This window comes from Delphinus delphis, chromosome 7 (genome assembly GCF_949987515.2).
Source record: "Delphinus delphis chromosome 7, mDelDel1.2, whole genome shotgun sequence".
Classification (NCBI taxonomy): domain Eukaryota; kingdom Metazoa; phylum Chordata; class Mammalia; order Artiodactyla; family Delphinidae; genus Delphinus; species Delphinus delphis.
The window spans coordinates 56,705,041-56,728,992 of NC_082689.1; the positions used below are offsets into that span (position 1 = coordinate 56,705,041).

Sequence of the window (23,952 nt, forward strand, 5' to 3'; positions counted from 1 at the left end):
AATATAAGCAGGTAAGCAGAATAACATTAATGAGCAAATCAAACAAAACGAAACATCTCAAATAGTGTTCCAGAAAAAATCTAGAGGGAAATCAGTGGAATTAAATTTAAGCCAAAAAGTCATCAATTTCTTTTACAGAAAACAATAATTATGATGGTCCCTGACAAAAGTAAGGAAATAGAATCTACAACCTTAAAAACCTTAAAATATCAAATATCCTTTGTTTTAATTGCATTATGTTAACAACAACCAAAAAGGTAATTAAAAATATTCAGTTCATGAAATGGTGTAAAGGGCTCAACCCTGGTTGAATGGAAACACAGCCAGCCAACAACAGGCCCACCCTGGTCACTGCATTTGCACATGGAAGATGCTGCCTCATTGAGATGCTGTCCTTACCATCATTTAGAGTAATTTGACTTTCTGTTGCTGACTCATAAGCCATACCACTCTTATGACTGGGCTACTATTAGCACACTCTCACTCCTTGTTTGTCACTGGTTAAGTGCCCTAGCAGAACCTAATGGATCCTAACAGAGTAGAGATTTAAGAAGCAAACTGTTTAAGTGGGAGACTATAGTGTCTTTTGAAAAATGGGAATCCCCTGCATCAGTCTTAAAAGTCAATATAGAACAAAAAAAAGTTAATAGAGCAGTAAGACAGCTCTGGGTGGAATCTTGGTGATGACTGTTAATCTGAGAAAGTTTCTTTACCTTGTAAGCTTTCCCATTTCTAAAATGAAGACACCTTATTCTGCAAATTAACTGAAGTATTGTATGTAAAACACTTTACATACTGTCTGGCAAATAGTATTTCAATAAATATAAGGTATTATTATTAAAATTAGTAGTAATAATATTAGTAATAATAAATACTCATAAAGCTATCTGCAAAAGAAGAAAGACTATTTAATCTTGGTGATTTCACAAGAAAACTTCACTTATTTTATTACCTATTAAACACCTCCTTAAGAGAAAAGGGCAAATAATAATTATATACTGTAACTTAGTTATATTTATTTATAATCAAAATGGAAAAATTGTGCACTAAGACAGAAATCTCTAAGTAGATATTAAAAGAATAAATAAGGGAACATAACCAAAAGCTTATACAATATAAAATCTTCTCAACAAGGCAAAAACAACTGAAGACATTTTGGTATTGACATAAACTTTTACTTTACAAATAATTTTTCAAAGTCATACACACTGATGAAACTGATAAAAGGCCTCCCCCTACAGAACATAAGTTCCATTAGTACATGATGACCACGCCTATCTTGTTCACTACTTTATCCTCAGCACACCACAGGTTCTCAATAAACGATTGCTTAATGAATAAGACACAGATATTCACAATAATAAATACAAACATACCTAAGTTCATAGAAAACGAGTAAGCTACAACAAAGATTAGCATTTTATGTTACCAAAGCTCACTGCATTAAAAAGATCAATGTAACTCCTGTTAAATTCAGAGGTATTTAAGTAGGTATGTTTTAGAAAAACAATAACAGGAATTCAACTTCTTAAAAAATTAGCTATGCAGAAATCATCAGAAACCACAATTCAATATGCACAAAAAGCTCTAAATACAGCAAGTTTGTTACCAAAAACATGAAATGCTATTGGGAGCACATATGAAACACTACATCAGAAAATAGGACCTTCCTAATTAACACAACTCTCACCTGAAAACCACTCTTGGAATATATGACTCAAGTTTAAATATATCAATATCTGACAGCTGTAGAAAAAAAATCAAGTGCAGAAAGAAAGCAACAAAAAAGATAACCAGAATAGGAAAAGATACAAGCTTTCCCTGTTAGAATTAAATATAAATAAAAGTAAATCATAGGGTCAAAATTAAGTAAAAGAGTTATAAAATAGTCAAAGACACAGAAAGAATAATTCTCGTAACCCAAGAACCTAATATAGTACCAGTCACAGAGCTGGCACTCAATGAACAATTTGGGAATAATGACAGGAAACTACTTTTTTTCTGAGTTCCTATAATGTATGTTGTAAAGTTTTGTGATTTACAGATTAAATATTCCCAACTGAGAAAAATAACAATAACAACAACAACAAAACCCACTAAATTTAAAATTCTCAGTATAAGTTAAATAGTAGATGGCAGCAATATAAAATGTATTCATTTCATTTTAATAACCTAACGGTAACTCGATACTGAATCATTTACCAGTGAACAACACCAATTAACTTCTTTTCTTTATTCCAAAAATAAAATGAACATTTATCTTATAAGTTAAATACATAACAATACTCTTTAATTGCACTTAAGCAATAAAATCAACATTGCTTGCCAATAAAAATATTAAAAGAACTCAACATTTTAAAGAATTGTCCTCAATAACCTTTTAAAAGATTGAGTGCTTTAAATTGATTAACACTGTAGAATTTAAGGGATTATAAACATAGTTTCTAAATGTATGTAAACTTAACATTAACAAAATTATCCAAATTCTAAATAGAAAAAAATCCATTTTCAGTCCAACCATTACCAGTTATCCTTAGACAGCAGGCCTCAGGTTTTCTTCTTTAGGACAAAGCTTCTATTCATTTCATAATTAAATTTGAAATATTTTAGGTAAGAACTCACTAAGAACTATTCTAAAGCACGCAATACCATTTTCAGGGCACAAAATAAAAATGGTTCTGAATTTTAATTCATATCTTGTTTTACCCAAACACAAAGGAGAATCTGTGACAACAACTGAAGGATTATTTTCCACCTTACTGAAGAGACATGTTTTAAAATTAAAAACCATGAACAAATCTATCTACAAAATAATTCACTTTTTATATCAAACAGCTGCAGACCCTGTAATTGAAATAATGTATCTAAGGTTACAAATGAAGAGTGTTAGGTATCGTTCTTGAAGTGACAGATTAAGTTCCTAATCCAGTTAAAATAATAGCCATATTTGTAGTTTAACATAAATTAAGACCTTAATTATATTTGTGACTATTTTAAACAAAATAACAAATTCCTTTGTACCTGGCAATGTAATTTATATCAAAGCCAGGTTCATTTTCCAAACCAATCTATTTCACACTGCAGAAATACTCTGGTATAATGGTATAATGTAATTCTTGTTGTAGAATGTTGAAAGAGTAGATTCACTAAAAGCACAGAAGAGGTTTGAAGATAAATGAAGATGCTATTCATTCAAGGGTAATTTCATCTTAGAACTATATGAAAGATGTTTCGCTCACACGGGGTAGTGTATGGTCTCAAATTTAAGTGCATTTTCAGCTCAAATATAATGCTGCTAGATCGATTACGTTGATACTGTATATCTAATCATGAAGAATTCTAGCCTTTTTCTGTTTAAAAAATAGACTGTCATTTTTTTCATCTTACTGCTATGTCTTTATTGTTCTGTTTAACAGTAACAAATTTTAAAATCCTGCTTGCTATTTACTTTTTAAACAGAAAAGTATACGGTTGATACTCTAACTTGCAAACTCTCAGAACTACAGAAATGTAAATTTCTGCTAAGTTAAATAGATATTTATATTAGCAAACCATTATCCTGTATAACCATTTTACATTATTTCACTAATTACTAAAAATGACAACTCTAATAGCCATCTAATTCTATTTTGAATATACTTCATTTTCACAAATCTGTAAGATTAATTTAAATGTTTTATATACACCATACCATTTATGTGTTGAGGGATTAATATTAACACTGAGAATTTTTTAATCTGCTAAATTCTATTTGCACTTTAAGTTCACAATCATCCCTCCTAAAGGTCACATTTTATACATTTAAATCATTCCAGGTGTTATATGCATATATCACCAAAATGCTTTATAATACTTCTGATATAAAAAAGGTAATGTAATGTAACACATTCAATCTGAAGAATTTAAATTCAGTGATATCAAGGAAACATCTGCAGCCTTTATTTTGCTCATTTTAGAACACTGAAAAGGATCCACTAAATTCTCTCTATCCCTTAGCTTTCCTTCTCCAAATCCTGAAAGTGAACACAGAAGCCTCATCTTGCAGAAAATGATCAAGTGGAAGGGATAAACATACTTTAAAAAACTAAAATTTTATACTTTATAAAACTTTAAGAAAGATATCAATTTAAAAATGTTTTACATAAAATAGTATTCTATTAATTCTCTATTAAAATGAATGTATCACTGCATTCCCACCTATTGTATTTATATCAGGTTTAAACTGACACTTAGAAACTACATACAACCATAAACAAGCTGTTTAAAGTAGAAAATGTATTAAACCAAACTGAAAATTCAAAATCATTTCCTCTAAAGTTCTATAGGTAAGTTGTCCACTGTGACCATCTGAATGACACAACAAGTTTACAACAGCTGTAATTTCATAATCACAGTTCTTTCTCCAATGCAACAATTGACCTGCAGTCCTGAAGGAAAGAGAGATACTCCTCTTTCCTGTTCCTCCCCAATCACTACATTAGGATGTTATCATTTAACTTCAAATTATTATGTCCACCTAAAAAGCATCAATTGTGAAAAGGAAAAAGCAAGGGTCAGCTAACTGCTTATCAGCAGATCTGACATGTTAGTGTTCATGGCCCAGTATTAATGGGGCCTATAAAAATGCTGACATTTTTAATGATTAAACTTGGGGGAGCATACAGAGAGGCAGGCTCTCAATGGAATAGCTTAAACTATATTTTCCTACTGTTAAAATAGGACTTCGGTCTCCGAGTTTATTTCCTTTTGTACCAATAGTAAATAATTCTTTCTAGTCTATCTATATGACTAGATATAATTTTAAAAAGCAAAACAAATTTTTTTTTGTAACAGCCTGTGTTAATAAAAACCACAAAACCTGAAGGAAAAAAAACAACATATTCAACAGAAAGAATATAGTTTTTTTCTGTGTGTTCCCTTTCATTTTTAGAGATTAAGTATTTATTCACAAAGGATAGGAAAAAATAAGAATATTATTTCCCTTAACCTGAGCTTAAATGTTATTCTTACTTGAAGTAACTAAAAAATGAAGAAGTAAAAAGTAAGACTACTTTTTCATTCAGCATTCTAATAATCATCAGTTTGAGACACTCTCTAAAAAATAAATTCAATAACTAAACTTTTACAATATTTAGATTAAGCCATACAAAAAAGGAAAACAGGTTTCTTTTTAAATTGGCTTCATATATAATAAACAAAAATCCTTTCTAAAACTTACTAGAAGTAACATTTTATTATATAAAGACATTCACAAAATATGTATATAAAATCTTTGAAGCAAAAATAGGCACTAACTCAGCATTCAACATCATCTTGTAGTTCTATTGCTTTCACTTTTTTCAAAAGAATTTCCCATTTATTACCTAACTTGAACTTCCTAATAACCCATAACATAGGTAATACTACCTTTATCACATCTCAGAGATCCAAAAGCTGCAACATATCTCTCTCTCACATCTTAATGTAATCCGTAAACTGTAAGATATAATTTGCTAGGAAATGTCAGAAATGATTTTTGAATTAAGTGTCTACTTATTTTTGGATAAAACTCCAAAGGTCTGTATCACTGGACTGGACTGGTATGCAGCAAGGTGTTACAAGGGTGGACTCTAGACCCAGACTCCCTGGATTTGCATTCCAACTCTGTCAACTACTAATTATATAAGTTTGGGCCAATTGCTTAACCTCTCTGCCTCAACTTCCTAATCTGCAAAATGGAAATAACAATGCTACCTACCTCATATGGTGCCTGTGTGTAAACATTATCTATGATACCTAAAGTACACAGAACAAGACCTGGCGCATGGAGTAAGTGCTGTGTAAATTTTAGCTTCAGTTATTACTGTTGTTCTTATTAATATTATCTGCAGAATGGGGATTATAACAGCACTGACCTCATAGAGTTATTATAAGGATTAAATGAGCTCATAAGAATTAAGTGCTCAGCACAGTGATGAGTACATAGTAGGCACTCCACCAATGCTGTTGGTGTCTGTTTACCTCCTCAATTTGTGGGCTCTATGACCTTGGCCAGAGCTTTCCTGAGCTTCAGTTTCCACATCTTTAAAATGAGCTTAATAATAGTGCCCTACACTAGGGTTACGGTAAAGATTGAATGAGATAATGCACATAAAAGCTCTCAATAAGGTGCCTTAGACAATAAAAGCATTCAATAAATACTCAACTTTAAAACAAACCTTATTTAGTATTATTAAAATAATGGTTTGTTTGAATTCAAGCACTCTATATTAACAACTTTTAGTTACGGAATGAAACAATGAATATAAAAATTATTAATGTTCATACAGCTTTAAATATGTCCAAAAATAATTCTTACACCTAACATTTATTTTAATTACTTTAGGCATTACAAAGCCTGCAAGCTTCCATTCCTGATGCTGACACTGATTATGTATATTTCTGTCAAAGAATCAGGAAAGAAGGAAATAATAACCAATATTCATTGCATGTTTACAATATGCCAGGTGCTTTTCTAAATGCTTTAATTTTTATATATATTTTACATATTTTTTAACACATTCAGTCTTCATGACACCCAGTAGGATAGCTTCTATTATATCTCCATTTTACAGATGAGGAAACTTGAAACAAAGAGTAATGTTTAAGGTATTTGCAACAGAGACCAACCACCCATTTTCATTTGTGGAATCTGCTATAAAAAACAACATATACTGAATCAGTAAAGACATAAACTTCTTGAAGAAAAATCAAATGAAACATTTTCTGCAGAAAACTTTGAAGTCCATATGCATTTGCTCATACAGTATTTCTGGACACGTACTGCCCAATACAAGAGCCACCAGCTACATACAGAGTACCTGAAATGTGGTTGGCAGAAATTGAGATGTGCTGTAAGTGTGAAATACACAACAGATTTTGAACTTAATATAAAAAAACCAAAAACATCACGTTAATAAATTATGTACTGATTACATGTTAAAATGATAATATTTGATAATATTAAATAAAATATATTATTAAAATTAATTTCACCTGTTTCTTTTTACTTCTTTTAGTGGGGCTACTTCAAAATTTTAAATTACATATATGGGCAACATTATATACATTATATATTTACTGGACAGTTGATTTAGGTTTAGGGGATGAGAGGACAGCAACAGAGAATTGTTATCAAAATTCTTTTACCAACCATTACAAGCTTCAAAGTGGAAGTAATATTATGAAATAGAAGATTTCTCTCCCCCATGTTTGTGTATGTAATACTGTGTATGTGCACCTTGCCATATATATGTGTGTGTGTATATATATTTATACACACACACACTGCTCATGAGAACCAGAGGAACACGCTACTCTAATACTTCAAAATATTCAACATACAAGATTATTTTATGACTAGGCAAACACTTCAGGTAATACCAATACTTTGTGGATGAAAGAAGGAAAGCAAATCTAAGAGGAAATAACAGCCATGGGGGAAAAAAAATTTATTTTCTTTTAAACTGAAATCATAAAAGTTCCTTTAACAACAACAAAAAAAAATCTAACCACTCAGTTCCAGGAATATAATAAATGCCAATTCTATGTGGTAAGTAAAATTTAAATTTCCTGATGGCTTAACTGGCAGACTACTAAAATATCCGATGCTTGATATCTGATATCTTCTAGAAAATAACCAGTTTATGGATACCCATCACATTGTTTTGATCAATTTTATACATTTAACTGATTCTTCTAAACGGATACTGGTCCACTATATAGAAGAAAATTACTCCATAAAGTTTACATCAGATATCTGGAAAAGTCACATTTATAGTCATGGCTACTATCAGCTGTCAAGTCAAAGAATATTGAAGAAAACCAAGAATTTTTAATATATGCTGGTTAATTTATCATCTAAGTGACATACGTAGGATAACAAAAAAAATTAAAACAGTTATGCAAAATTCTGCATTTTAAAAGGTTCTTATTTTCTGGTTTTAATTGCAACTGTGATTTGAGATGCCATGGTGAGAAAGGAAATTAATAAGAACCATAAAAACAGAATTACTAGATAAGGTACACACTAAGATTTCTTTATTCTTTCCTTCCCCAGATTATTTAAAATGTTAATTTTTTTTAACAGTAATATAACGATATCTTGGTTTGGGCTGAAAACTATTTAAACCACCTATTCTAGGGTTTCTCAACATTGACACCATTTACATTTGGGGCTGGATAATTCTTTCCGTGGAGGGACTATCTCATGCACTGTTTCACAGCATCCCTGGTGTCTACCCAATAGATGCCAAAAGCAGCCTCCCTAGCAGTTGTGACAATCAAAAATGTCTAAACACTGTCAAGTGTCCTCTTTGGGGTAGTAATCCTCCCTCAGTTAAGAACTACTGGTCTATTCCTACCCAAAATACAAATGGGACCTAATGAAACTTAAAAACTTTTGCACAGCAAAGGAAACCATAAACAAGACGGAAAAACAACCCTCAGAATGGGAGAAAATATATGCAAATGAAGCAACAGACAAAGGATTAATCTCCAAAATACGCAAACAGCTCATGCAGCTCCAGATCAAAAAAACAAACAACCCAAACCAATGATGGGCGGAAGATCTAAATAGACATTTCTCCAGAGAAGGCATACAGATTGCCAACAAATACATGAAAAGATGCTCAGCATCGCTAATCATTAGAGAAATGCAAATCAAAACTACAATGAGGAAAAAAAAAAAAAAACTACAATGAAGTATCACCTCACACCAGTCAGAATGGCCATCATCAAAAAATCTACAAACCATAAATGCTAGAGAGGGTGTGGAGAAAAGGGAACCCTCTTGCACTGTTGGTGGGAATGTAAATTGATACAGAACTACCATATGACCCAGCGATCCCACTACTGGGCATATACCCTGAGAAAACCATAATCAAAAAAGAGTCATGTACCACAATGTTCATTGCAGCTCTATTTACAATAGCCAGGACACGGAAGTAACCTAAGTGTCCACTGACAGATGAATGGATAAAGAAGATGTGGCACGTATATACAATGGAATATTACTTGGCCATAAAAGGAAACGAAATTGAGTTATTTGTAGTGAGGTGGATGGACCTAGAATCTGTCATACAGGGTGAAGTAAGTCAGAAAGAGAAAAACAAATACTGTATGCTAACACATATATATGGAATCTAAAAAAAGAAAAAAAAAGCATGGTTCTCATGAAACTAGGGGCAGGACAGGAATAAAGATGCAGATGTAGAGAATGGACTTGAGGACACGGGGACGGGGAAGGGTAAACTGGGATGAAGTGAGAGAGTAACATTGACATATACAGCACCAAATGTAAAATAGATGGCTAGTGGGAAGCAGCTGCATAGCACAGGGAGATCAGCTTGGTGCTTTGTGACCACCTAGAGGGGTGGGATAGGGAGGGTGGGAGGGAGATGCAAGAGGGAGGGGATATGGGGATATATGTATGCATATAGCTGATTCACTTTGTTATACAGCAGAAACTAACACAAGTTTGTAAAGCAATTATACTCCAATAAAGATGTTAAAAAAAAAATAAATGTCTAAACACTGTCAAATGTCCTCTGTGGGGTAGTAATCCTCCCTCAGTTAAGAACTACTGGTCTATTCCTACCCAAAATAACCTTCCTATTGGTGAAAATTACTTCAGTACTTCCTAAACTACTATTCTTTAGTTTTAGAGGCTCTTAACAAGGGACCCCCAGATACCTTCAGCAGGGATATCAGTAAGCCTCCTGAAACCACATGCAGAATTGCCTGGGTATGTTTATACTTCTATACGCACTGGAATGTTTCCTAGAGAAACATTCCATAGTAGCTTTCATGAGATCCTGAAAGAGTTATCCCAAAAATGGCAACTAAAAAAGGGTTAAGAGGGGGCTTCCCTTGTGGCGCAGTGGTTGAGAATCTGCCTGCTAATGCAGGGGACACGGGTTCGAGCCCTGGTCTGGGAAGATCCCACATGCCGCGGAGCAACTTGGCCCGTGAGCCACAACTACTGAGCCTGCACGTCTGGAGCCTGTGCTCTGCAACAAGAGAGGCCGCAATAGTGAGAGGCCTACGCACCGTGATGAAGAGTGGCCCCCGCTTGCCACAACTAGAGAAAGCCCTCACACAGAAACGAAGACTCAACACAGCCAAAAATAAATAAATAAATATTTTTTTAAAAAAAGGGTTAAGAATTAGTGCTTGAGCTAAAATATTCACTGTGCCCTCATATGGTCACCTGATTTTTGATAAAGGAGGCAAGAATATACAATGGAGAAAAGACAGCCTCTTCAATAAGTGGTGCTGAGAAAACTGGACAGCTACATGTAAAAGAATGAAATTAGAACACTCCCTAACACCATACACAAAAATAAACTCAAAATGGATTAAAGACCTAAATGTAAGGCCAGACACTATAAAACTTAGAGGAAAACATAGGCAGAACACTCTATGACATAAATCACAGCAAGATCCTTTTTGACCCACTTCCTAAAGAAATGGAAATAAAAACAAAAATAAACAAATGGGACCTAATGAAACTCAAAAGCTTTTGTGCAGCAAAGGAAACCATAAACAAGACGAAAAGACAACCCTCAGAATGGGAGAAAATATTTGCAAATGAAGCAACTGACAAAGGATTACTCTCCAAAATTTACAAGCAGCTCATGCAGCTCAATATCAAAAAAACAAACAACCCAATCCAAAAATGGGCAGAAGACCTAAACAGACATTTCTCCAAAGAAGGTATACAGATTGCCAACAAACACATGAAAGGATGCTCAACATCACTAATCATTAGAAAAATGCAAATCAATACTACAATGAGGTATCACCTGACACCAGTCAGAATGGCCATCATCAAAAAATCTACAAACCATAAATGCTGGAGAGGGTGTGGAGAAAAGGGAACCCTCCTGCACTGTTGGTGGGAATGTAAATTGATACAGCCACTATGGAGAACAGGATGGAGGTTCCTTAAAAAACTAAAAATGGAATTACCATACGACCCAGCAATCCCACTACTGGGCATATACTCTGAGAAAACCATAATTCAAAAAGAGTCATGTACCACAATGTTCATTGCAGCTCTATTTACAACAGCCAGGACATGGAAGCAACCTAAGTGTCCATCAACAGATGAATGGATAAAGAAGATGTGGCACATATATACAATGGAATATTACTCAGCCATAAAAAGAAACGAAATTGAGTTATTTGTAATGAGGTAGATGGACCTAGAGTCTGTCATACAGAGTGAAGTAAGTCAGAAAGAGAAAAACAAATACAGTATGCTAACACATATATATGGAATCTAAAAAAAAAAAAAAATGGTCATGAAGAACCTAGAAGCAGGACGGGAATAAAGATGCAGACCTACTAGAGAATGGACTTGAGGACACAGGGAGGGGGAAAGGTAAGCTGGGACAAAGTGAGAGAGTGGCATGGACATATATACACTACCAAATGTAAAATCGATAGCTGGTGGGAAGCAGCCGCATAGCACAGGGAGATCAGTTCGGTGCTTTGTGACCACCTAGAGGGGTGGGATAGGGAGGGTGGGAGAGAGGGAGACACAAGAGGGAAGAGATATGGGGATATATGTATATGTATAGCTGATTCACTTTGTTATAAAGCAGAAACTAACACACCACTGTAAAGCAATTATACTCCAATAAAGATGTTAAAAAAAAAATAAATGTCTAAACACTGTCAAATGTCCTCTGTGGGGTAGTAATCCTCCCTCAGTTAAGAACTACTGGTCTATTCCTACCCAAAATAACCTTCCTATTGGTGAAAATTACTTCAGTACTTCCTAAACTACTATTCTTTAGTTTTAGAGGCTCTTAACAAGGGACCCCCAGATACCTTCAGCAGGGATATCAGTAAGCCTCCTGAAACCACATGCAGAATTGCCTGGGTATGTTTATACTTCTATACGCACTGGAATGTTTCCTAGAGAAACATTCCATAGTAGCTTTCATGAGATCCTGAAAGAGTTATCCCAAAAATGGCAACTAAAAGAGGGTTAAGAGGGGGCTTCCCTTGTGGCGCAGTGGTTGAGAATCTGCCTGCTAATGCAGGGGACACGGGTTCGAGCCCTGGTCTGGGAAGATCCCACATGCCGCGGAGCAACTTGGCCCGTGAGCCACAACTACTGAGCCTGCACGTCTGGAGCCTGTGCTCTGCAACAAGAGAGGCCGCAATAGTGAGAGGCCTACGCACCGTGATGAAGAGTGGCCCCCGCTTGCCACAACTAGAGAAAGCCCTCACACAGAAACGAAGACTCAACACAGCCAAAAATAAATAAATAAATATTTTTTTAAAAAAAGGGTTAAGAATTAGTGCTTGAGCTAAAATATTCACTGTGCCCTCATATGGTCACCTGATTTTTGATAAAGGAGGCAAGAATATACAATGGAGAAAAGACAGCCTCTTCAATAAGTGGTGCTGAGAAAACTGGACAGCTACATGTAAAAGAATGAAATTAGAACACTCCCTAACACCATACACAAAAATAAACTCAAAATGGATTAAAGACCTAAATGTAAGGCCAGACACTATAAAACTTAGAGGAAAACATAGGCAGAACACTCTATGACATAAATCACAGCAAGATCCTTTTTGACCCACTTCCTAAAGAAATGGAAATAAAAACAAAAATAAACAAATGGGACCTAATGAAACTCAAAAGCTTTTGTGCAGCAAAGGAAACCATAAACAAGACGAAAAGACAACCCTCAGAATGGGAGAAAATATTTGCAAATGAAGCAACTGACAAAGGATTACTCTCCAAAATTTACAAGCAGCTCATGCAGCTCAATATCAAAAAAACAAACAACCCAATCCAAAAATGGGCAGAAGACCTAAACAGACATTTCTCCAAAGAAGGTATACAGATTGCCAACAAACACATGAAAGGATGCTCAACATCACTAATCATTAGAAAAATGCAAATCAATACTACAATGAGGTATCACCTGACACCAGTCAGAATGGCCATCATCAAAAAATCTACAAACCATAAATGCTGGAGAGGGTGTGGAGAAAAGGGAACCCTCCTGCACTGTTGGTGGGAATGTAAATTGATACAGCCACTATGGAGAACAGGATGGAGGTTCCTTAAAAAACTAAAAATGGAATTACCATACGACCCAGCAATCCCACTACTGGGCATATACTCTGAGAAAACCATAATTCAAAAAGAGTCATGTACCACAATGTTCATTGCAGCTCTATTTACAACAGCCAGGACATGGAAGCAACCTAAGTGTCCATCAACAGATGAATGGATAAAGAAGATGTGGCACATATATACAATGGAATATTACTCAGCCATAAAAAGAAACGAAATTGAGTTATTTGTAATGAGGTAGATGGACCTAGAGTCTGTCATACAGAGTGAAGTAAGTCAGAAAGAGAAAAACAAATACAGTATGCTAACACATATATATGGAATCTAAAAAAAAAAAAAAATGGTCATGAAGAACCTAGAAGCAGGACGGGAATAAAGATGCAGACCTACTAGAGAATGGACTTGAGGACACAGGGAGGGGGAAAGGTAAGCTGGGACAAAGTGAGAGAGTGGCATGGACATATATACACTACCAAATGTAAAATCGATAGCTGGTGGGAAGCAGCCGCATAGCACAGGGAGATCAGTTCGGTGCTTTGTGACCACCTAGAGGGGTGGGATAGGGAGGGTGGGAGAGAGGGAGACACAAGAGGGAAGAGATATGGGGATATATGTATATGTATAGCTGATTCACTTTGTTATAAAGCAGAAACTAACACACCACTGTAAAGCAATTATACTCCAATAAAGATGTTAAAAAAAAAAAAATTCACTGTGCCCTGAAGCTATCTTTTCAAAAGTATAAAGATTGAAGACACTATTTCACACACAGCAGATAATTTACTTGTGCTATCAGTTATCAAGCAAGATTGCTTCTACCACACTTATAAACCCTTCATTCAACAAATATTTATTGAGTACATTTTATAAGCTAGACACTGTGTCATTAGTATTTGAAAACTAAACTTAAATTTCAACTTCCTTATCCCCCCTGCCAAAAAGGCAGTATAAAGTCCATATTTATTAAGTATAACCAACTAAGAAGTTCTGCCTCTCAAAGATTACCGTAAGAAAGAAAATACACTAGTTATAGTACTAGTGCCTAAAGATAAAATAAAGGTAAGTAAATAAAATAAACAAAATTTATATTCTTGGTAAAAATATATAAATCTTCTAAAAGAAAGAAACTTAAAAAAGCTCATACTCATACAAATAAATTATTGTCCAAACACATTTCTTTCTGTCTTTTCTTTCTTTCCCTGCCTTAAACAAAACTAAAATGTACTGAATGACAAACTATGTATCAGACATAGTTATTAAGCCCAGATGATTATCAAGTTGAATTTAAAAAAAACAAGATGACCAAGTGCCTAGCATCATGCCTAGAACGCAGCAAAAGCACTCCCTCTTCTTCCTTTTCTTTCTGTCCTCAAGAAGCTCACAGTCTCATCTCCAACAAATGTCACGTCTTAGATTTCTCTTTTAAGTGCTACACAATAAAATCCTCTGTGATTCAAACTATGTAAGCTAACCAAACAGCAACTAAATATGTAAAATGTTTCAATAATTATAATTCCATAATCTACATAAACATTTCTCTTTTTTTTTTTAAGGCAAACAATTCCCAAGTATCCTATTCTTCCTATAGTGCAGTTTAAAGTTTACAGGGCCACTAATCTTTTGGATTACACAACTGTGATATACAACTTGAAGAGTTATTATATTCAGTAAGTGGTCTGGGGATAACAGACACTAATGTAATCGATAAATATATAAGGAATGGCTGGAGAAGAATATGTTTGCTTCATGATTACCAAATGGATTAAGGCTAGAATGAGAGAATGATGCTTAAAAATATGTAGTGAATAAAACTTTACAAATAAGTTAGAAAATAGTTTTGTGCCTATAAATGAACATATCACCCCAACTAATCAATACCATCATATCTAGCCAAAAGCAAAACAGCAAATAAAGAAAATGCACCCACAACATAAGTGATGTTTATAAAAAGAATGAATAATGAAGATTTTTATGTTCACTTTACATACTGGCAACAATTACCTGAATAATATTACATAATAAAATTATACTTCACAAAGAGATGTTATATTGATAATGTACTGGCAACAATTACCTGAATAATATTACATAATAAAATTATACTTCACAAAGAGATGTTATATTGATAATGTACTGGCAACAATTACCTGAATAATATTACATAATAAAATTATACTTCACAAAGAGATGTTATATTGATAATGATAAATCATAAAAAATTCTAAACATACAGTATCAGACTGGAGAGGAAAAAAATTTGCAACTCAAAATTTAAAAAATTACATTATTTACATACTTACCTGCACAGCAAGAGAAGCTGCATTGTCAGAAAGCAAAATTTGCTCCCCTGTGGAAATACAATGAAAGGTCTGAGTCAAAAGCATAACTGCTAAACAAGTAAAATACATTTATAAGTGTTTTTATTTTTTAAAAGTATTCCTATTTCTAAAAAGAAAATGTAATCATGAAGTTCTATATCAATGCTGTTGTGTCTATATGTCTATATCAATGTGTGATTATAATTTTGATTAAATTATCATAGTATGTAAATAACAATGAAACAAAACTATTTACTCTGAAACTATTTGATCACTTATTGTATATTATCAACAATTTCCTCTAAAACTAATTGATCACTTACTGTATTTTATCAACAATATATAATGAAAATCGCTCACTTAAAAACAAATTCGTTTTCCAAGTTTTCAAGAAACTCCTCTTCTTTTCATTAAAATTAAGTAAAATAGTATCTCTACTCAAACCTCTCTAGTTAAAAGTAAAAGCATTCAAAATCATATAAAACCAGCTTACAGTTAATATTACACAGTGTGTCTAGGTCTGTCACACAAAAGAAAGATGACAAGTTCGCTGCAATAAAAATTCCATGCTTAGAAGACTAGGGCTGCTGCCTATTAGTCTTCATTACTTTGCAGTCTTCTGACAACTGTAGCAGGCTGCTGAGCCCCAAATGGGGTCCATAATGTGACCTGATGATATATGAAGAGCTGCTAAAGGGAGCCTGAACCATCCTAGCCTATACATTTTAACAGTTCCTTTTTACTGAGAGCCCACTTTACCACAGGACTTCAAAAATCTGCTGTGTCAGCTATTGGCACAGTAAATCTGCCAACTGCTCCTGCAACCACATCATTTTACACTGCCTACAGCAGCCAATATAATGAGTCAATAATAAACTAAGGACCTTATATGCCATGAATAGTTGGTTTACACTGGCAGATATAAATTTAGGTAAAATCTCCTAGACAAATTATACAAGGGAATCCCTTCTTTATATTTTATGTTCTCTTTGCAAAGGATTCTATTATTGAAGGGTGTTTTTGGTAATAAATATATTTTGATACAAAGCCATTTTTAACTGAGAACAAGTACCTACCTTTCAGCTGCTGATATAATGTAGCATTTTCAGGCCAAGGTTCTGCAGCTGTGGAAACACAGCAGTGATAATTAGGCACATAGGGTAAAAACATATCAATGACCAACCAAATTAATAATCACATACATTTGCCTAGAGCATTTAAAGTCAATTGCCAAGGACACCTTAAATATGGCAACTAGTCACACTACTTCAGATTCTATGGGAACCTATATAAGCAGGTTAGATAATTTCTTTTAAGTGAATGTTTGGTGGCAGTTTCATTTTTTATGGGGAGGAGGTGGAAGACATCTTGCCCAATCAAAAGGGAAAATTAAAAAAATAAAACAGCCTAAATGCTACTATTCCTTTAGCCTCCTTCAAACACAGACATATCCAAAATGTTACTCATGCATATAAAAAGATACTGAATTTCAGTTCACTATCAAAAAGAAAAGTAGTGAAGCAATATTTATAATATTTTACTGTAAACTTTTAACAAAGCAAATTTTCAAAAGACAACACTGTATGAAAGAATCAAATACATCTGTATCAGGCTGTGCATCTTTCCTCATAAGCTGGTAGTATTTAAACAGACAGAGGAATCCTGTTGTTGTCTACATTTCATTGCCTTGACCTCACCAATACCATCTCACAAAAACAAAGGGAAGTAACATGATGAAGCAGTTAAGTACCTACAATGTGAAATAGAGCTACTAAAGCTAATTTTAGGCCTGAAGCCAGGCTTGACCTTGACTCAATCTCTCATCCAGAGAAGACTCCAACTACAAAGAGAATATTAGCAACCTACCAGTGCTTGGAAAAAGCACTAGGATTGAATTTGTCTAATCAACTGCACTTAAGAAGCAATGCCTCCACTGACAGAATATACAGTATATCATTTGTTGAATTCCTCTTTGTAAAAGCCATAAAACATCAGAATCACCAATTCTAACATTCTAACTATATTTGCTGTCAGCAAGAAAGTCAAATATGAAATTTGATAATAATTGGTATTTTTCTTACTGTGTTTAAATTAATACAGTCTCTGTGACACAGTAACAAATTATTTTTTTAATATATACTTCCAGCTGGTTTTTTAAAAAAGAAATTTATACACATGAAGCATTTTTTTCTTAAGACTGATCATTTAAGATGCACTAAAACAGTCTTAGGAGTGGGAGGGAGGGGTGGACACCTTAATTTCCTTTTACTTCCACTTTAGAATGAAAAGAAAAACATTGTATTATTGTAAATTATAAATTTTGGTTTGGTCTGGGCTACACAAAATTAAACTCATACTTAGGGATAATACATGAAGTCACCAAGCAAATAATGGACCATACACAGTTTTGCACACTGTTATCCACAGTATTACAGACCTCCCTTGACCTACCATGGGTTTACATCCCGATAAACCCACTGTAAGTTGAAAATGCATTTAATATACCTCACCTACCAAACATCATAGCCTAGCCTAGCCCACATTAAACGTGCTCAAAACACTTACATTAGCTTACAGTTGGGCAAAATCATCTAACACAAAGCCTGTTTTATAATAAAGTGTTGAATACCTCATGTAATTTATGGAATACTGTACTGAAAGTGAAAAACAGGATGGTTTTATGGGTACAGAATGGTGGTAAGCGTATCAGTTGTTCACCCTTTTGATTTTGTGATTTCGTGGCTGACTGGGAGCTGTGACTCCCTGCTGCTGCCCAGCATCAAGAGTATCTAGTTACATATCGCTAGCCCAAGCAAAGATCAAGATTCACAACTTGAAATACAGTTTCTACTGAATGCGTATTGCTTTTGCTCTATCATAAAGTCGAAAAATCGTAAGTCAAACCGTTGTAAGTTAGGGACTGTCTGTATACATATATGTAAAGGCTACTGAATTTCAACTCACATAACAAAAAGGCAGTGCAACTAAATATTACTACATGTTACTGTAAACTTTTTAACAAAGTAAAATTTCAATAAGAACCCAATTAACCTGTGTAACAGTTTTAAAAATAAAAGTCAGGGAAACAAAAACAAGCTGACATCAGCAATTTACTAAAAAATAACCTTTTAGGATAAACTGTATGATCAGCACACCTACACTGTTTACATCTATATAAGAAACAATACAATGAGGTTCATTCATTATAAGAGTCTACATCATCAAAGACTTAATTATATGCATTATATTAATCTTATTAAAGAAAGCAATAAGGCAGAGGAATAAAATTTACAGAAGTTCCAAAGACATTGAAATTAAGTTCCTTGAGGACACAAATATGTCATATGCATCTGTGTATGCCACACTGTGCCATGTTTTGCGTACAGTTGGTGATCATTAATTGTGCATGGAAAGAAACCTACCAGTCAATCTCCTAAACATTCTGGCTAATCAAAGTTTTACTGAACTTAATTATCAACTATGTTAAAGTAATAGGGTGCTCTAATTAAATATTCCGGTAATTTTAACTTTCGGTTAGCTATTTTGTGTACATATTAGACATGAATTACAAATTTTCAAAACAATGGAAAAACATACATTTAGCATTAAATATATGCTGAATATAAGTGTTCTTTGATAAATCAGAAGCTACATCACTACTCTGCAGTATCAGAGTTCTCATATGAATAGGAACTTCTGTGTTCAGTAATTCCAGTTAAAAGTTCATTTATCATCACCCCCTTTCTCCTGATATAATACAACCTACATATGTAAAAGTAAGAGAAATCTTGCAACATATTACCCGACTGCAAGTAAGAACAAAGGAGTTATCTACAAATACTAAAAGCTCTGTTATTAAGAACCTAAAGCTGGAAATGGGGATGACGGAGTATATTTTCCTTGCTCCAATATACAGACTATGTTCCAACTCAGGAATTATTATTGAAAGTAAATTCTCAGAAAGTAACTCTGCCAAAACATTTGATGTTATCTTCACAAACAGAACCTATCATTTAAAAAGAGAAGGCAAGTAGGCGGATATAAACCTATATAACCATGCTATTTTAGCAGCTTGGAATTCCAGTATATCCATAGTCCAGGAGGCAAGAAATAGCAGAGTATGCAGGGAATGATCAGGGAATGAATGACATGGGAGAAGAAATGGCTGGTGTGTTATTCAACAGAGAGACAATAGTGAAAATACTAAGTTGTGTGACATGGCAATGGATCTACAAATCAACCATGTAGGTTTCTTTCTAGGAAATGAGCTTTCATAAGTAAGTCCATGAATCATGAACATTATCTACACATAACAAAGTACAAAGCCTATTTCTTGGTTTGGGTAATATTAATTAAAGCCTTTTCACTGAGAATGCCTGTTATGTGAAAGACAAAGTCCAAAAATACAATTTCTTCCCCACTCCTCTTTCCCAAGGTTAGGGAAGTTAATATCCACCCTTGTCCCTGATCATGTGTAAAAGAGAGGGAGATTAAGAATTCAAAATAATAGACCTTAAAAATCTGCCTCATTTAAAAAGAAAAATCTTTAAAAATAAATAATAAAACATTTTCATCTCTTACTAGTTTTACTTTAGCCAACCTAAAATGTTTTAGACCACAGACTAATTCAATAGTGAATAAAATTTCATGACTCACCTATCCTATTTTCAATTTCTACCACCAAAATCTCTCCCTGATGTGAAGAGCCTTTTTAAACCTGCCTTAGGGAAGGGCCAGGCTTAGAATAAATATAGAAGGTGAGGATAAATGTTTCTGAAAAGGAGACTGATAGAAAATGAGGACTGAGAGACAACGTTGTCCAACACTGTCAAGGTGCCAATTACTGGTATTATTTGCATATCAAAAGTAATTTTTATGCTTCATACACATCAGTAGTTTGTGTGGCTCTTGGAATAAAGATCGGCTTGGCCTTACACATCACCCTCTCTCCCTCTCTGGCCTCATCATTCCTCTCCACCCACTCTATACACCAGCCACAATGGCCTTCACCCAGTTTCTGAATGCATCACGTTCCTTCCTGCCCCAGAGATTCATTTAAGCTGTTTCCTCTACCCTGGAGCTATCTTCCCCTCCTTTAGTGTCCTTACATCTTAGCAAAAACATCACTTCCTCAGGTTGGGCCAGCTTCATGGACTTACAACCTAAACAGCTGCACAGAGCCCGTACTTAGAAGGGCTCCACGGGTGCTTTTATGTTCTGCTGTGCCAGTCTTGAGGCCCCTGTTCTTTTAAACAGGGGCCTCATATTTTCATTTTGCACTGGGCCCTACAAATTATATAGCTGGTCCTGTCCTCAGGGAAGACTTCAGTGACCTCCGGAATAGTTCAAACCCTCTCTGTTTCAAGCTTGAATAAGATGCACACTTCTTTGAACCACTTATCACAGTCAACATTTTTACAGGGATTTGAGGACTACTTGTTTACCTCCTCCACTAGAAAATAAGCACATGAATCCAGTGTTCATGTCTGATTTTTGCTTACCACCTAATTCCTAGAACCTAGCACCAAACAGGCAATCAGTAAATGCTGGTTGAATAAATGTTTGTGTTTACTATTACTACTATCATTATTATGATTCTGTACTGTTTAGGCTAAGAATGAATCAGGGAAGATAAGAAAACTACACAACCTGGCCAAAAAAAGGGAAACTTTTACCCAGAGAACTCCAATACTACAACCAATCGCACAACTATGAAAATATTAAACAGCTGCCTGAAATAGTTGGCAGAATCTAATCCTGTAAACTTACCTATGCACTGACCCTAAAACTGGAAATCTGTTTCTATGTTTTATACCAAATATACAATTTTCACTGGATGTTACTGTTGAAATGCTCCTAAGACCAACACACGGCCCTCAACCATCTGACAAGTCATCTCACTATTCCCCTTTCCATATTCTTTAACTCTAACATATCACTTTTTAAAATCTCATGTCCCCATCAATAAAATACTTGAGGGGGCTTCTCCGGTGGCACAGTGTTTGGGAATCTGCCTGCCGATGCAGGGGACACGGGTTCAAGCCCTGGTCGGGGCGGATCCCACATGCTGCGGAGCAGCTGGGCCCGTGTGCCACAGCTGCTGAGCCTGCACTCTGGAGCCCGCAAGCCACAACTACTGAGCCTGCGTGCTGCGGCTGCTGGAGCCTGTGCTTGACAACGGGAGAGGCCACCCAATGAGAAGCCCGCCCACCACCACGACGGGTAGCGCCGGCTCGCTGCGCTAGAGAGGGCCCGTGCGCAGCAAGGAAGACCCAACGCAGCCAAAAAAAAAAGAAATACTCGAGTATGCAGACCCAAATAGATTTGGAAATCATATGGCTGGTATTCCTAAGCTAATAAATCATGCACATTATTAAACATACACTAAAAAAAAAAAACAGTTAAAAATAAACTGAAACCTAAGTTCCAATATTTTCTTCCTGTACTTCAAAGGATTGTCCTGCATAAAACAGGGTGTATATATACCTCACCCCACCTTGGAAAACATTGTTCTAATTAAATAACTACTTATTTGAAGTTTCAACAGGGAACCCAGCCATTCACGTACCCTTGAACAAAGAAGAGTCCTCCTCTATTCTAGTGAAATCACCTTTTTTGACCACGAAAAAAGCTTGGAAAAAACACACACAAATTAATGGCAGGGGGGGGAATACCTGCCTACCCATCTACCTAATAATAGTACCCTTGTATCCTACCAGAGTACTTAAAATTTCCCCCATATACTTCATACTTCCTCACCTTAGTGACTTTGCTCAAATTGTTCCCCTCTGTCCAGAATATTCCTTCCCTACCACATATCCAAATCCTACACCTTTTTCAAGACCAAGCTTAAAATGCTACCTCTATCAAGAAGGCTTTTGTAACTAAACAAATCTAATTTCTCCTTTATCTATACTGCTCATAGCAGTTTGTACTTGTCTTATATCATATATTGCTTTCTTCTCTATTCTATTATTATGTCAATATCTTATCTCCGTTTCTAGGCAGTTAAGTTCCTAGAATGTGAAAATTCCTATGGTCCTGAGATTATTTATTAAAGACTAGGCTTCTCAATTGCTCCAAACTTGAATATAGCATTTATAATAATATGTACAATACATGCCAAAATATGAAATTCAAATTAAGCAATATTTAAATTTTTTTGGTCTAAGTATCATTTAAAACTAATCTTTACCACAAGAGTTCCAAAGTAAAACTACCCACCTTTCAGAAATTAATTCTTTCACAATCAGAAACTACTATATCATTTTCATACCAAAGCAATAACTTACTCCAAGATACTCTTAGTGACCTACATTCATTCTTGAAAATTAGAATGACTTCTTATTCCCTAGCAAAAGGTCCATGAAAGTGTTTATCATTTTTATAAAGAAGAAATATATTCCTATTTTACAGGTATAAATAAAAAACATCTAGAAATAAAGCAAATATCAGAACACCGCATAACTTTCTATCCAAATAACATTATTAAAGGTCTTTTAACCCCTTTATCCTTTACTTTCTTTCCAATTTTGCCCAGGTAAAACTGCCCCGAGTATTTTACACTAGTGTCTCTTTTACCAGGAGCAAAGGTGATTCCTCTTAAAGTCTCAGCCTTTAGTGATAGCTTTTTTTATGCAAAGGAATGTTTTTAAATTTTTCAAAGATATTTTCTACCTCCCACAAGTATTTATGTTGGAGGAGGAAAAAGCTTAGAAAGAGAGAGAACACATACTTTTGGACTTTTGAAAGCCCTAATATAAAACAAACAATACAGGGCTTCCCTGGTGGCGCAGTGGTTGAGAGTCCGCCTGCCGATGCAGGGGACACGGGTTCGTGCCCCGGTCCGGGAGGGTCCCACATGCCGCGGAGCGGCTGGGCCCATGGGCCATGGCCGCTGAGCCTGCGCGTCCGGAGCCTGTTGCTCCACAGCGGGAGAGGCCACAGCGGTGAGAGGCCCGCGTACCGCAAAAAAATAAATAAATAAAATAAAATAAACAATACATAAATAAATGAATTTGTGCTAGAAATACACACATGATAAAGCAAAACCCATAGCCCCCAGAAATACATACTTGATTCTCATTTAATTATCTTTAAGGTACCTATTACTTTTTTTTTTTTTTTTTTTTGTGGTACGCGGGCCTCTCACTGTTGCGGCCTCTCCTGTTGTGGAGCACAGGCTCCGGACGCACAGGCTCAGCGGCCATGGCCCACGGGCCCAGCCGCTCCGTGGCATGTGGTATCTTCCTGGACCGGGGCACGAACCCGTGTCCCCTGCATCGACAGGCGGACTCTCAACCACTGCTCCACCAGGGAAGCCCCAGGTACCTATTATTTTTAAGCTTTATCAACCAATATAACAAAAACATCAATATTCTTTACTACAAATCCATTACAATTTTTAGAGAAATGACTACTGGCCAACAAATTCACATATGTATATACCTAGGTTTCTTAAAGACTCCATTTTACCTGCAGTATTCTCTATAGTATCAAGTCATTCTGGTG

At 35.1% G+C, this 23,952-nt stretch overlaps 1 protein-coding gene across 2 annotated transcripts in view; it reads right to left on the minus strand.

Moving 5' to 3' along the window:
- Positions 1-23,952, minus strand: part of MTX2 (metaxin 2) — a 66,915-nt gene that overhangs the window by 26,962 nt on the left and 16,001 nt on the right. For both annotated transcript variants that reach the window (XM_060016545.1, XM_060016544.1), the window contains exons 2-3: positions 16,518-16,565; positions 15,424-15,470 (exon numbers count right to left, since the gene is read on the minus strand). In XM_060016545.1, the coding sequence (XP_059872528.1) occupies positions 15,424-15,470; positions 16,518-16,565 (95 nt within the window). The remainder of the gene's footprint in view (positions 1-15,423; positions 15,471-16,517; positions 16,566-23,952) is intronic.